General features: G+C 34.4%; 2 protein-coding genes across 3 annotated transcripts; one reads left to right on the top strand and one right to left on the bottom strand.

Annotated features, from left to right (window-relative positions):
- Positions 1-856: 856 nt before the first annotated feature.
- LOC140039429 (uncharacterized) lies at positions 857-4,934 on the bottom strand. Its single transcript, XM_072085030.1, has 6 exons — positions 4,618-4,934; positions 3,836-3,967; positions 3,457-3,610; positions 2,846-2,983; positions 1,832-2,426; positions 857-1,741 (listed from the first exon to the last, which is right to left on the bottom strand). The coding sequence occupies exons 1-6, from the start codon at positions 4,874-4,876 to the stop codon at positions 857-859; spliced, it is 2,163 nt and encodes a 720-aa protein (XP_071941131.1). The 5' UTR covers positions 4,877-4,934.
- A 140-nt stretch (positions 4,935-5,074) lies between these two features.
- On the top strand, positions 5,075-16,441 carry LOC140040917 (integrator complex subunit 10-like). 2 transcript variants are annotated; one of them, XM_072087192.1, is made up of 17 exons: positions 5,075-5,218; positions 5,424-5,491; positions 5,713-5,816; positions 6,191-6,247; positions 6,443-6,525; positions 6,840-6,921; positions 7,797-8,127; positions 8,518-8,675; positions 9,631-9,749; positions 10,227-10,383; positions 11,177-11,259; positions 11,344-11,424; positions 12,001-12,060; positions 12,729-12,914; positions 14,250-14,418; positions 15,024-15,108; positions 15,854-16,441. In XM_072087192.1, exons 1-17 carry the CDS (start codon positions 5,081-5,083, stop codon positions 16,008-16,010), a joined length of 2,118 nt encoding a protein of 705 aa, XP_071943293.1. In that variant the 5' UTR covers positions 5,075-5,080; the 3' UTR covers positions 16,011-16,441. The 2 variants fall into 2 exon arrangements, with proteins under 2 accessions (XP_071943293.1, XP_071943294.1); XM_072087193.1 differs by lacking the exons at positions 6,443-6,525; positions 6,840-6,921.
- The last annotated feature ends 46 nt before the right edge of the window (positions 16,442-16,487 follow it).

The following is a 16,487-nucleotide window of genomic DNA, read 5'->3' as shown; positions in this document are numbered from 1 at the left end:
ACATTCCTTAATGCAGACCGTAATGAAGAATCTGGTATGCATTTTGAGTATTGAATGCAATTATTTTTTGCAATGGCTTTTGTTGATATTTACGTTTAAACATTAAAGATACATTTTTCAAAATGTTTTTGTTTGATGTCCCATAAGAGCTATTCACTTTTACCAAAAATTAGATCGAAACCAAAAATTTACCTGAAGAATTTGTAATTTAAAGCAAAAAAAAAAAAACAAGTCAAATTTGCGGAAATTCAATGGTTTTTTTTGTCTTTTTATAAGTGAAAATATTATTTTTGTGTTTTTTTTAATTCTATGGAAGTAATTAACTGCGAAATGGCCTATTCAAAGTCTTTTTTTATAAATCTTCATTTTTCATGTTTTTTTTTGGGAAAATACAACTTTAAACTAAAAAACATAACTCATTAAACAAGTTAATAAATATATCATTTATTTGTACACATTAAATATAAACTTTAAATAAGAATAAAACCCAAAATACAAATATAATTTATTTTCTATATATAGACAAAATACACAAAGCTTTTCATAAAATAAATAACACGGATACAATATTTTAATTATAAAATATAAAAAATTGTGATATTTGTAATTTTATTTATATATAAATTACAAATGAAATAACAATACAATTATAATTTGATATATTAATTTAATATTTTTAATTAATGTAAATTTATACGTAAATATATAAACAATACTATTAATTGCCTTAAGTTATTGTACAATACTAAAATTGTGTAGGAATGAATTATAACTACCGTACTGACGCGCCAGAGTATGGGACTTATACCCGCGTCAGTACGGTACTAAACTGCTCGTTTCTGTATTTGTATAAATCTTATCCAAGCGTTGATTCCATGAAATGTAATTCTAAAACTAACGGGAGTACATTAATATGATTTCCCAGGACCTCTTTAATAACCAACATCAAGGAATCATCATCTTGTAGGTCTCCTTGTTTGAGTATACAACGAATAGCCTTTAACTTGATTAACGGAACCCGATTCTCAAGAAACCGCCTCAGCATTTCAAGCTTACTGGCATCTACGCGCTCACAGTGCGTTAATTTACGCGCCCAAAAGTACATCTGCTCAACCGTGTATCCTTTAGTGTTGTTGACGTTTATATCGGTAATTCGGTCATTTCCATCGTGTATCATAGTGTTTTCAATATTCTCTTTATCGTTGTCGTTTTGTCTTTCGTAATGCATATGTCTACCTGCTGCGCGCATCTTGGAACCGGATGGCACGAAGTCTAAACTGTAAACGTCACCCTCCGATTCTACTTCAACGAACTTGACATCTTCATCTGACATTAGATCAGATAACGTCAGATCACTATTGTGATCTATGCATTCTTCTGCCTCACCAGTGCAACGTAGTGAGCTAGTAGAATAACAGTTTTGTTCTGACGTTTCCGAAGTGTGTTTAATATCGGATTTCCTTGTAGTAGCTCTTCTAACATTCGAACCTGAAGATGAGCGACTCCTTGAATTTGCCGCTATCAAACTTTTCTGTAGACTTGCCGATTTACGGTTCGTAGCATTCAATTCTCTAGTTGGTGTCGAGTACTGGTCAGATATCGAACTCTTTGTTTGACGCTCAATTCTTCGTTTACAATTCTTTGGCGAAGTCTTCGAACAGGAAGAACATTTACTGGCCTCTGATGATATAAATCTGTTGACGACGACAATGGATGGCGATTCCTGATGCACTACGTCATCCTGAAAAAGAAGTTCGAAATAAAAAATGATGACGAAATCAACAAAAACCGTAACGACACAAACGTGCCACGTTAATCAACGTCATATTACCTTATTTAAATATATTGTAGGAGTGAGCATTCTTCTATCATCACATCTTGTACCTCTGCTCACTCCTAAATGAATCCCCGTTCTGTTTACGGAATATTTTCTCATTTTTGGTGTTTTTATTTCGTGGTCTGATGAGGAATTCATGTTTTCAAGAGTACGCGATGGTTTGTTGGTCGTGTTACCACACGATGCATTTCGCCCAACAACTTCTTTGTAAACTACACTAGGAAGATTTACTTCATGGTTATTATTGTAAACATCCACTTGTGGTGGAGCATTGTCTCGAGAACTCTTTAATTTTGAATGACCGGAACTTTTACGTTTCTGTGAAGTTGACAACGTTTTGGCTACTTCTTTCTGGTTTTCTGGAGATTCTTTGGAAACAAAATGCTGTTGGCCTCTTTGCTGCAATGCATCAACAACTACTCCAACTTCAGACGCATTGTTACGCGCTGACGTCATGCTGCCATCGCTCTTCTTTGCAAGATACCGTTGAATGGCGGGAGTTCGAAGGATTTGTTCGGCAGACGGTCTATCATTTGGATTGACACTCAGCAGAACGGATATAAGATCATTCAAAAACGGCCCGTACACACTGAAGGAAAAGAAATGAAACTGGAGTAAATTAAAGACCGGCAAAAGAGATGCTGATTTAGTAAACAAAGTAAAAAAGGAGCAGCTAGTGATAAAAGAGTTAAATAAGTTGTGGAAGAAAAAGAAATGAAACTGGGATAAACTAAAGTGAAAGTGAGAAAGACGAAAGAGATGATGTTTTAGTAAACAAAGTAAAAAAAGAGAAGCTAGTGACAAAAGAGTTAAAAAGAAAAAGAAATTGCTTAAGCTTTGTCGAGCCTACACTATCAAACATTATGTGACAAAAAAACGTGATGTTCCCATATTAGCACACGGTGATGTCATATCACTACCATATTTCGGCACATCACACCTTTTTTTTTTTTCAAACTAGTTTGATAGTGTGTAGACAGAGTTTTAGCTGGAAATAAGTTTGCTAACCGACTGAGAGGTTTGAACTTTGCCGATAAAATCTTGACGACTAGTGATGAGAAATCTGTAGCGTCAAATGGATGCCTCAGTGTAGATAATTCATAAAGTATGCAACCAGCAGCCCACATATCACTTTTCTGATTGTATCTAAAAATAGAAAATTCAATTTAATATGGAAGATTTTTAAATGTAAATTCAGACGTTTCTTTTTAAACAGTTGAATGTGCTTTCTAAAAGAGAAATAACAGTACTAAAATGTCATCACATGATATAAAAACATGGTTAGTCGCTACCCAACACAACACAGCAGTAACGTGTTGATTGTTAAACATTTGGAGCAATATAAAGTGTAACGTTTAGGTTTTAAACGTGTTTAATTTGCCATGTGTGGAGCTCACGTGTGGAGCTCATGTGTGGAGCTCATGTGTGGAGCTCATGTGTGGAGCTCATGTGTGGAGCTCATGTGTGGAGCTCATGTGTGGAGCTCATGTGTGGAGCTCATGTGTGGAGCTCATGTGTGGAGCTTTTTTCCGCCACAGTAAAATAGTATGAACATGTGGAGACATTGAACATAGTGACATGAATTAAATTAAAATGAAAAAAAAAAAAATGGACAATACGATTTTCTACAGCATATTTCAGGTGATAGGTAGTATGGTGTTCCAATTGCTGTATATGCATGTTCGTCTGCGTTTCTCAAAATGCGCGCGATACCAAAATCACCAACTTTTACGAGGTCATCAGAAGTTACAAATATATTCTGTGGTTTTAAATCTGAAATAAAAACGAGATAATTAATAAATTTAACTAATATTATTTTTACTTCAATTGAACATTATGTTAAGCTCTGTCTACACTATCAAACTAGTTTTAGTTTTTGATGTGCCCAAATATGGTAGTGATATGCCCATGGGCACCATAACATTTCTTTTGTCACACAAAGTTTGATAGTGTAGACCGAGCTTAAGAAATTTAATACATTTGTAAAGTTTATATTACCTCGATGAAGTATGTTTAAAGCATGGATGTATTCCAGGGCCAAGCAAATCTGGACAAACCAATCTGTGATACGATGTTCAAGAATTAAAGTCTTCGTTTCAATTTTCCTTTTAATGATAACGCCCATATCACCTGTTTTAATTACAGTAAGTTAAGTACCTCATTAATACATTAATTCGAGGAGACTGATTTCAATATGCAATGGACACCTCTGTTGAGGTGACAATTTTCTCGTGAAATAAATGAAGGCATGCAGTATGTTTTAACACCACGGCCAACCAATACCTTTCCAAAGACTGATCCCCCTCCCTTTATTAAGATGAATCCTTGGTCCCAAAGGTGTCCTTTTAATAGGGGTTCTACTTTGTCTTTTATTTTTATTCGAGTGGACCGTTGAGTAGTTTTTCCGTTGAGTAGGCTACTTCTTTAACGGATTATTTTGAGCGTTGAGATTTGTCGTATTCGATTTAGACTTTCACCGTTGAGTACAGTTTTTTCGTTGAGTACTTCTTTAACGGAGTATTTTGAGCGTGTAGATTGTTCTTAACGAAAAAGCTTTCGTTGTCAACGTTTTCTATTCGAATGACTTTCTGTTGAGCACAAATTTACAATTCGAATACAAAAAGTACTCAAGGAATCTTTACGTTGACAACGAAAGTTCCCAATCGTATCTATTCAAATCCTATTAAAATACATTTTAATTTATGAACTTTAAAATCTCATATTGCATTTATTAAATTTGTAAACAAAATATCCGTTTGAATATAGGTGCACATACTTACCCCCGTCAGCATACTCCATTGCAATGCACAGCATTCCATTGTTAACAAAAGCTTGCCGATACCTAATAACGTGTTTATGTTTTAGCCTGGCAAGAATTGATACTTCGTTTAATGCTTGGTTCCTTTCTTTTTCTGTCATATTACTTACTTGCATTTCTTTTACAACATATTTTCTTTTACTTTGCTTTGAGCAGACGAGCCAAGCTTGGCCAAAACTGCCACTTCCGATTACACGTATTTTTTCGAATTTGTTCGCCATGTTTCTAAGTGAATACAGTACACCTCTCTTTCGTAAAGTAAGAGCACTAATAATCACATGCTCTCCACCGGAGAACAACAAATATTTAAATAAGTTAAAAGAAAATGCAAATTCTTGTAGGACACGCTTACAAAGTTTTGATTACATTTTTTCAAGCACGCCCTCTTTTTTTTTCAGATGAAGAAAAACAAAATGGCAGCCCCCATGGATGTCTCGCAAAGTCTGAGTGGGCCAGAATGGATGGTAGAAAAGGCACAAAAATGCCTCAGAACTGATTTGTTTGCATCCAAATCATTATTAATAACGGCAAGATCACTTTATCCGAGAAATTTTAGGATTCAGGTATATTAAATATCATATATTAGAGACTTTCTATGGTAGGCTACCAACAAGCAGTCAGTCTCGGTAACTCTTCTTGCGTTCTTCTCCCGCTGAGTGTGTCAGTGATGACCCTGTCAGCTTGGCCCAGCCTAGGCCAAGGTCGTTTTTATGACACATTCTCAATGATAATTTAATTTTTTCTTTCTTTTCTTATGTTTATAATAAGTTTGAAGCATACAGAATTGAGAAATCTGCAAGAAAAACAGCAGAAGGTGCTGCAATCTTACTTGATATGTAAGTACCGCACAACATGCCGCTGGCCTCCTATCCTAATAGGCCTACCATTTTATTTGTTTTTATAATTAATTATCACAGTTGAATTAGGATTAGTTTTTATCTTGATCAAAAGTTATATCCTGTTTTGATATTAATTATATGAGTAAGAAAGGTCTTTATGTAGATATATTATTACTAAATTGATTGATTTTTTAACTATAATTTTTTTTGATTAAAAGGTTTCAGCATTTTTTTGACGAGCCTGTACTACAAGATGAACTTCAGGCATTGATAGTAGCTTTACAATCTGAAAGTCAAGATCCTTCTATTGTTATTCTAAGAGGTACGTGCACCTAGAGGGGTCCATCCATGATCCATTAGGCGCTATATAAATATTGTTTATTATTATTATTATTACGCTCATGATGAACTCAATTGATAAAATTCTGTATAAAAAATTTAATGAAAAAAGAGAATCATGTGACCACCATTTGATCAATATAAAGCCACATGTTTTGTTGTGAAGACTGCATATACCATTGACACAGAACAATAATGTAATATATTTCTCTATAACAGAGTATAATATGATTATTTTTTATTGGAGGTTATGTTCATTTCCAGTATATTATTATGGATTAATGTATTATAAAGATAGATTTCACTTTGTTTAATAATAATCTTTAGCTACTTTCAATTTAAATTGTCTTTGTTTAGATATGTTTGATTCATTTCCTTCAAAAGCAAAGTATGACATTTTACAAAAGACATCAGGTAAGCAGGTTTATACAATTGAATATGGTAGTGATATGCCCAAATATGGTAGTGATATGACATCATCATGTCCATATTTGAGCACATCACATTTATTTGTCAAACTAGTTTGATAGTGTAGACAGAGCTTTAGATAGGTAATTGTGCATTTTAAAAATTATATAATTTATTGATGATTTTGTTGTTGTTTTACAGAGCATACAAAAAATATGATAGAAAAATCAAGATGTAAACTACTTTTGATGAAGAATTTTCCTGATTCTATACCTTTATATGGTGTAAGTCGATTTATATGCTCTGTAACCCATAATAATCTTATTTTTTTCTTTCCTAGGAACATTGCCTATGGTATTTATTTCTTATACATAAGGCGTTGAACCGAATACAGCAATATCAAATTATTTACGATAAAACAAGTCATAGTAGTCCGATAAAAACTTGTCACAAACAAATGCGAAAAATTGTCCAATTTGCTTGATCAAAATATCTTGTTAGGTAAAACAGTCTCTAAAAATGTGTTTATGTATTAAGAGTGCTTTTTTTAGTTAATTTGTTTAGGTTTATAAGAATAATGTTATATTTTTTTTGGTAGGTAAGTCTTGCTGAAAGTTTAATTGATTGGGAAAAAGCAGAAGGTGAGAAAGCTGATCTAAATCCATATCGTAGTCTACTGGGTAAGGATTTCATTATTCAAACTAGTATCTGCATTGGCCAAAGAAAGTCCTCCATACCAGGCACTAGCTCAGTACCAGGCACTAGCTCAGTACCAGGCACACCTCAGTCCAGGCAGTACCTCAGTCCAGGCAGTACCTCAGTACCAGGCACCACCTCAGTCCAGGCAGTACCAGACACTACCTCAGTACCAGGCACCACCTCAGTACCAGGCACCACCTTAGTATCAGGCACTACTTCAGTACCAGGTACTACGTCAGTACCAGGCAGTATCAGGTACTACCTCAGTACCAGGTACTACCTCAGTGGCAAGCACTACCTCAGTACCAGGCACTACCTCAGTACCAGACACTACCTCAGTACCAGGCACTACTTCAGTTGCAGGCACTACCTCAGTACCAGGCACTGCCTCAGTACCAGACACTGCCTCAGTACCAGGCACTACCTCAGTACCAGACACTACCTCAGTACCAGGCACTACTTCAGTTGCAGGCACTACCTTAGTACCAGGCACTACCTCAGTACCAGGCACTACCTCAGTACCAGGCACTGCTTCAGTACCAGGCACTACCTCGGTACCAGACACTACCTCGGTACCAGGCACTACCTCGGTACCAGGCACTACCTCGGTACCAGGCACTACCTCGGTACCAGGCACTACCTCGGTACCAGGCACTACCTCGGTACCAGGCACTACCTCGGTACCAGGCACTGCCTCAGTACCAGACACTGCCTCGGTACCAGGCACTACCTCGGTACCAGACACTACCTCGGTACCAGGCAGTGCCTCAGTACCAGGTACTAGAGATCTACGTTTATACCATGCTATACACTTTTATTTTGATTTATGATTTATTGATTTTTTTTCTATTTTCAGTATGTGAAGTCTTACCACTTGTAATAGCTAACAAACAGATTGAAGTTCCCATCAAGTTCTATGCTAAATGGTTGCAGAAGTCAATGGCTTACTACCTTAGTTATATAACCCAGCCCCCGCGGAAACATGAACAGCTAGCCACAACGCCGGTCCTTACAAGTCCTACTCACAACGCCTCCTCTCCTATGAAGAGTCCGTGTTATTCAAGACCAGGTTTTGATGGGCCACCAAAAGAAGGGGCTAGTGATAGCTGGGAGAAAATGCATGAGTTAATTATTAAAATTGCTGAAAAGTGTGGATGGAATCTGCATGTTATTCCAAAAATGACTGGGTGAGTTGATTGAACTTTGACAATTATTATAATAAATTAAAAACGCTACTTGGAACCCCACGAAGTGTCCCTTTAATATGGATGTTCCTCTTAATGTCGCTTGCCGTAGTGTTAAAATGTATTGCCTCCTGTTCTTTTCACTGGAAGGTACCTGGCATAATAGGGTGTCCATTGAACAGACTTGCAATACCTTGTTTATTTTTCTGCTAGTAGGAGGATTCGTTTATGTCCCGCCTCACCCAGCCCGAATTAGATTGAGTTTGCTGTAGGAGTCCCCCACGTCTAGTATGTGTTATTGTTGTATTGTAGAATCCGGAAATAAATTGAATTGAATCACTCTTCTTCAAAATGTGGTGTTTTTAACAGTTTTATTTATTTTTTTTTTTACAGAAGCGTGTCGTCAAGATTCCAACATCTTTCCGAGTGTCATCGCCAACAACCTTCTGATGCACCTGCAGTCAGTAAATCTATCTTTTATTCAACTGTCTTACTCTTTCTCAAGACAGCCTTTACATATGCAAGTACAGTAGATTCAGAGGCTTTTGCTAGTAAGTATTAGCACCATAAAATTCAATAAAAATAATTCAAGTACAGTTCTTTAGAAAACTCAAGTTAAGAGGACGAGTGCAATATATGTTAATTGTATGGAGGCATTTTGTTGGTAACACTTTCATAGTGGTTAAACTCGCTTTTATTTGTTATCTATTCTTTATACTGGGTAGCATCTTCAGTCAAAGACTGTTCTTCGAAAGGACCCAGTGTATATATATGATAAGATTGTGACAGTGACTGTGTGTGTACACTGGGGTAACCCACTACTCGTCTCGAACGATGTACTAGGTTCTTTAAAGTGCACATGAGACAGATGTGTACACTGGACCTACCGATTATAGTCCTTATCCGAGAAGACTCGTTCTACCACCAGAACCATGGAGTGAGTGAGACTCGAACCCTTGCTGATGTAATTACGGTTCCAATGTCTTAACCACTCGGCCACTCACATTGTTTGCTTGATATGCACCCATTAAAGATGTATTGTCCCCCTGAAAAATACTTTTTTTCAATTTTTGTTGTTGAATATGCCATTTTAATGTCACATAATAGTTATAATAGTTATAATAATAATATATATAATATAATAATAGTTATAATAGTCATAATAGTTTGACTTTGACCAAAAATTGGATCGAAAAAAAATGTATTTACCTGAAAAAAACTGAAATTTAAAGCACAAAATGGTCAAATTGGCTGCCAGCCAATGGATTTTTGATTGAATTTAACCATTCATTCATGTTATTTTATAAGTGAAAACATTATTTTTTCCGTTTTTTTTTCTACGGAAATAATTCACTTGATTAAAACTACAAAATAACCTATTCAAACTCTGATTTAATTAATCTTCATTTTTTATGTTTTTGGGGGAAACAATACATCTTTAACAGGCACATGATTTGACCACTCCAACAATATAGCTATTGTTTATTTTAATGTCTTTTTGTACAGGTACTAACATAGGCCATTCAACGTCTCTTCTACTTCTGGAAGACTTGAATGCTAAATTAAAATCTAAGAAGCATAAACATAAACACAAGAAACTTAGACTGGATGAGAATGATATACCTGTGAGTACAAATCAGTTATGCTTATAAATCTACAGGTATAAATTGAAATGGCTGTTACAGAATTCCTCATGAGTAACCCCTTCTTTGACACATTTTCCATGAACCAAAGGACAATATTAAAGGGTATTTCACACCTCTTATGTCATGGAACCATGATGTTGTAATTTGTACGTTTTATTGTAAGATAATAATGCATCTCCTTCTTTTGTAAATTGTCCCACGAGGTATGAATAAAGATATCTGATACTGCGCCGGCAAATCAAATTGAATGTCAATATCTCGATTTCACACGAATATTGATTAGCGCATACCTGTGTGGAGTGTCATGAAAAGGAAACATTGACGTTTTATTTGATTTGCCGGTGCCGGGCCGGTACTGTTCCGGAACAGGTGTGAAAGACCCTTAACACTACAACCAAACCCCTATAAAGGTGTCCCTCTATAGAAGTTGATAGATTATAACTATTTTATTCACAGTTGGACTCGGATAGTTCAGACGATCCAGGCCTGTCCAGTATTCCAGCCAATCTAAAGGTTAACAAATCATATGGCATCACTCCAGAACTGATTGAAAACTTTGAGACTGGCATTGATTGCTGGAAACTGTTATACGCAAATGAATATTTCGAAAAAGGTTAGTCGGAGTTAGCTATCGTGGTGTCGTGCCTGTAACGTTGACGGCCAATGCTGCTACATATATTTTTGTGTTATGTAATATTTCTATAGTTGAGTATTGTCTATTAACATGCTCTTTGATTGTGTCCCAAGTATTTGGAGTTACCTATACACAACACCATTTTTTTTTATATAAAAGTAATTAAAAAGTGCAGTTTAACAGGAAGACATTTAAACAATCATCTTTGAAAGTACAGTGAATGATAGTTATACAGTAAATCCTCTATTAAGGAGGCCCAGCAAAGTGTCCCCTTAATAGAGGTGTAACCTGAATAGAGGCATCTCAAAGGTGAGCTTTAAATTGTAATGTTGACATGTCTCAATTCAATTCAATTTTATTCGAGCACATAAATAACAATACAATAATGGAAGATTGTAATATAAACTTAAAAGTAAAAAACAAAGCTCAGGATGACCCAATAAAACCTTACGGTTTATTTCCGTTGGGGGTCCAGTTTCCATTGAAGGCAGAAACGAGTATAAAGCTCTGTCTACACTATCAAACTAGTTTGACAAAAAAGTATGATGTGCCCAAATATGGTAGTGATATGCCCAAATATGGTAGTGATATGCCTTAATATGGTAATGATATGACATCGTCATGCCCATATATGGGCACATCACATTTTGTTTTTGTCGCATAAAGTTTGATAGTGTGGACAGAGCTTTAGTCATTCATCCTGTGAATAAGTACTTGCTTTACCACTTTACTGATAATTATTATCATCTATTTTAATTATCATTGATTTCAGATTTGAACTGGCTGTTGCATCGTTGGAAGGCCGACACATGGCAGTGGTTAACATCCTTTCAGACTGACATGATGATTTTTAAGGTAAAGCTCTTTTGGTCTTTTTACAAGTAATATATTCTGTTGTGATTCTGCTTCCTCAAACCCAATTGGTATGTTTTATTGCAGGGAGATTTTTCTCAAGCCCTAAGAATGTTACAAGAGAAACACAAACAGATGTCAAGTATGCCACTTGCAGAAGTTGCCAAGGTAAACAGATTTGCGTGAACATTGCGTGCAATTTTACGCATAATGCAAAACAAATTTGCAGTAAAATTACAATATGATCAGTATTTGGAATTTGTTAAAAAGGTTTTCAACACTATAAAGCAAAAGATGTTTTCTTTTTAAAGCTCTGTCTACACTATCAAACTAGATTGACAAAAAAAGTATCATGTGTCCAAATATGGTGTGATATGCCTAAATATGGTAGTGATATGACATCATCATGTCTATGGGCACATCAAATTTGGTTATCACAAAAAGTTTGATAGTGTGGACAGAGATTTTTCAAAATGCAATACTGTACTACCAACTCAAAGAATTTCTTTTGGATTTCAGAGTGATTTTCCGTTCAGTTTTTTCATTGAGTATTAGTTAAGAATATTTGAACATTACTCAAAAAACAAGTGTGTGTTATATTAGTTAATCATTTGCCATTCAAAGAAAACAATACTTTCTGTTGAGCACAAAGATTACTCATTTGAATATGCTAATTGTCTGCATGGCAAAGTCTGTTATTATTTGTAATCATTTTAAAATTTTTCTTATCCAACATTTTTTTAGGACAAACTCAAAATCCTGCTCCAAATGGCTGCTTGTCATTTCAGATTGGCTCAGTTTTCGGTAAGTTGTTACAATTGGAACCTTCTAGTTTCCAGCACCCTAAACAGAGCTAACACATTCGTGTCAATGTAGCTTGGTATGCTTGCTTACCAATTTCATGATCCTGGGTACAAATTCCTTCTTTGTCTCTGTACGATAATATTATAATTTCTTCACTAGACTTCCAAAACATATTGTTTACTTATTTATTTTTATTTATTTATTTTTATTTATTTATTCAGGTATAACAAATTTACAAAAAGCAGACAAAAATTTGAAAATATTGTAGTACATAGATTGAAACATTGAAAGATTGATCACAAATTGACAAATTCACAGCAAAATTACACATACAATTTAAACATACAGAAAGGCATTATGGCATATAGAAAAAACCCCATTAAAATTGTAAAGATTACTTATCATACATTTTGCATATAGACAAATTCACAGCAAAACTACACATAAAATTTAAACATACAGAAAGGCATATAAAAAAAAAAACCCATTAAAATTGTAACATTATTTCTTTTCTCTATATATTCATCGTAATTTTTAAATTATATGTAAGAATTCGCTGTTATTAATATTTGTTTTAAAAAATGTGACAACAATTGATTTAATTTAATCTTCAAAATTCTCTTTTATTTTTCTCAATCAGTATTTCTTTTTTTTTAAATCTAAACTAGAGTGCATGTGAGATGACATTAGATGCAGTAAGCCTGATGCCATCTTCTGAGACTTCTGTGTCCAAGGCAGTTCAACCGGAGAAGCCGTCTCACACAAGCAAGTACACGCGGATGCTGTTACTCCTACCAGTTACTGGCAGGGAACTACTACCTTACTGCATTAATTTATTACTTCAATGCTACAAGGTTAGTGTAATTCTCAAAACATCTTTTTTTTGTTTTGTATGGGTTTGTCCCACTTTTATATAATTCAAGTTCAAGTTCAATAAACTTTTATTTTAAAATGGTAATTTTTTTCATTTACAAACAATATTATAACAATAAACAATAATCAGCAATTTATATAAGACCATTTTAGGGATCAAAATTTGAAGTTAAACTCTCACAATGACCCCCCCCCCCCCCCAAAAAAATTATCTGTTTAATATGCATATATATATATATATATATATGTACATTTGTGACAATTAAATGTTTGTATGCATTCTTTCCTTCCGAATGTATATTATTAAGAATCTTACAGTGTTAAAAGTAGTTAAAATACATGCATATTTACACAATAAGATGATTGATTTCAATATAAAACCACATTTGCTTTCATTTACATTAATTAAAGTATATAGATAAAACATGGTAATAAAAGACTATAAACAGTCATTAAAATCAATAAAAGTCACTATCTTGTTCGGGTAGAGAGGATATAAACGAAGAGGAGGAATATAAAATATCCTCCCTTTTCTTAAAAACTTAATCTTAACTAATATGATGAAGTATAAATTTAATTATATTCAAATTTGTAATTCAAAACTTGAAGTATGTAATTAAGTATAATTGACATCATAAATAAAATACACTGACAATAAACAGTGTGTTTTGCTTGGAATATGTTTTATATATCTTACTTTATAATGAGTTTAAGATATATACTTCTTTATACATCTTTATTTAATTTTTCCTGCGAACATATTTTGTTAGTGTTGCATGTTAATAATAAAATGTAGCGCTTTTACTTTTACTGTATGTACTGTGTTGTAGTCAGGAGTTTTTCCAAATTAATTTTTTATTTTTATTAATTTTTTTTTTATATCTTAATAATAAGCTCTCCGGTCTTATGTCAGGCAACTTTAAACTTGTTATCTTTAAACAATCATTTTTATCTGTACATAATATTTACAGTATATTTATATATTTTTAGATTCAATTTTAATGATTGTTCAATTTGATGCCTCGCAATTTTTAAATTTTTATCTCTTTGTAATTTTATTGTTTACTTATATGTTCAAGTGCAGTACATGGAGAGCCATCTTGATAGTGCTTTGCACGCATGGCAATCCTCAGGGTGCTGCACCGCTGTCTTGTTGTCATATTTTTTGTGTGCCTGAAAATTGAATAAATAAAAATAAAATAATAACTTTATTAAAAATCTCAGATCAAATTAAAAGTATACATAAATAATTATATTTTTGAAAATGTATAGACTATTTACTTTTCCCTACTCATACAAAGTTTTATTTTATCTAGAAAAAGTCATTTCACCATCACAGTACAAAAGATGACAAAGCACTGGGTCACATGATAGTGTTGATGCAATATAATTGGCCGAAGGAAGAGTCACTGTTTTCTGATGCAATTAAAAAAATTCGCAAACAAGGAACATTCACCTACAGCTTATTTTTTAAGTTTATAATCAGTATCCTTTACAATTTATATACAGTACTTAGAACTTGTCCTACAGGGATAGAGCGACTGGGAATGAGCAAGTGGGATATGGCCAACCCCATTCAGGGAACACTTTTATTATGGGGACACTTTTTTTAGTAATGCCAGGTGCCTCTATAGGGATTCTACAATTTATAAATACAATACAATAATGTTGTTGTGTGGATATTGACATGCAATGGTATGTGCTGGCAAAACAAGAAGAGCAATTGCTGCAATATAATATATTGATCATATACCGCTTAAATGCCATTAAAGGTCAATTTATACAGACGAGTGGTAACGGTAATAAAAATATAGAATCTATGTTATTCTTTATGACCATTTACACACAATGTGGAGCGGACGGGTGTTTCTGCTCAGGATAGATATACATATATTCTACAGGGGACAAGCTACACATTTTCAGATTACCGTTACCCCTTGTATGTGTAAATTGGCCTTATTTATGGGTGGGAGTGCTCTTTACACTTGAATTACAAAAGCCAGCCCATTTTCATTCTGCACACATGGATTGAAGTTCCACCCACTTTAAATGTTCTGGATATGAGCTACAATTCCTTGACTTGATATCAGACATTGATATTCTTGAAGAGTTTGCATTCCTGGCAACAGAAGAAGCAGGTCAAATTGAGATTGACCTTTTACCTCCAGCACAAAGGTTAACTTTTGGATTTTTGTTTTGTGAAATAAATTTATTAAAATGTTTAAAAGATGTGTATACTATACTGTAGTATAATGTGTACTCAATTCTATTTATAATAATAGTTCATTCTTATATAGCGCAAACCAAACTATCAATGCGCTGGTCATTTCAAACACTGAAAAAATACTCCCATAATGCAGCTAGTAATCAGCGCAAAGTTGTGTCTAGATCTAACCCATTTTATACACCTGTGGCGCAGTGGTTAGATCATTGGACTTGCAATCAAGAGGTTGTCGGTTCAAGCCCCGGCTCAGTCACTGCAGTGTTGAGTCCTTGAGCAAGATTCTTTATCCACATTGTTCCTCCCCACCCAGGTGATAGAAATGGGTACCGGTATGTAAAAAGTACTGGGAAGGTAAATCAGACTCGTTTGTGCGGGAGGAGTGGCGTACCCCCACAAACATACACACATAGTGGAGTCTGGCCCAAACGCTAAAGAAATGGAGATGGGCACCACGGCCGTTAGCATTAGCTTAGCTTAGGGTGGAGAGAGGCAAATGTAAGTAAAGTGTCTTACCTAAGGATACAAGAATTTTGGTGAGAGTTGGATTCAAACCACGATCTTACGATCAGCAATCCAATATCCAACACGCTGCGCCACACGCCCTCACAGTATTTATAATGCATTTGGTTATAGTCATGAAAGTTAATCTATGAAGCGAATCCTGAAGTAAGGTTATTCCTTTACATTATCATTTAGGCAAAAAGTAGTTACAAGAGGTGTTGTGAAAGGTGGCAAAGAGGACTTTCGAATTGCATTGGAAAATCAAGTAAAACGATGTGAAGAGAATGTTGAGTTTCTCTTGAAGCAGTTCCTAGTTTGTGAGCGTGACACACTTCTTGAACATCTCATGTGATTACTACAACATTGAGGATAATAATTACAAACGGCCTGCAGCATTTCTCATACACCAAAAACTGTAAAATGTTTTACTTGGACCACAAGGCTATATGCTATGCACAACCACAATAGGAGCTGTGATACCAGTGCAGGTAACGCTCCTAGTAGTTTTTTATATATTAATTTCAGACAAAATAAAAATTACTGGATAGAACAATAACTAACACTATTAATTGTAGTTTGTTTAATACTATTCCACTTTAGTATTCATACAGTGTATTAATGCAGTTTTCAAAAGATATATATAAACGCTTTCGTCAGGCTGCTGTCTTTCGTGCGCTATGATTGTTATACAGAAAGTATAGCAACTACAGATCGTCTAAATGCTTGTTTAGATTCAAATGAAACTTACTAAATTTGAAATGGAAATAAAGCAATGATCAATCATTTTTTTCGAGAATATTAAATACTAGATTTTATACAAAGTAATGGT

The sequence above is a fragment of the Antedon mediterranea genome, chromosome 2 (genome assembly GCF_964355755.1).
Source record: "Antedon mediterranea chromosome 2, ecAntMedi1.1, whole genome shotgun sequence".
Taxonomy (NCBI): domain Eukaryota; kingdom Metazoa; phylum Echinodermata; class Crinoidea; order Comatulida; family Antedonidae; genus Antedon; species Antedon mediterranea.
This window is presented reverse-complemented; position numbering and strand designations above follow the sequence as displayed.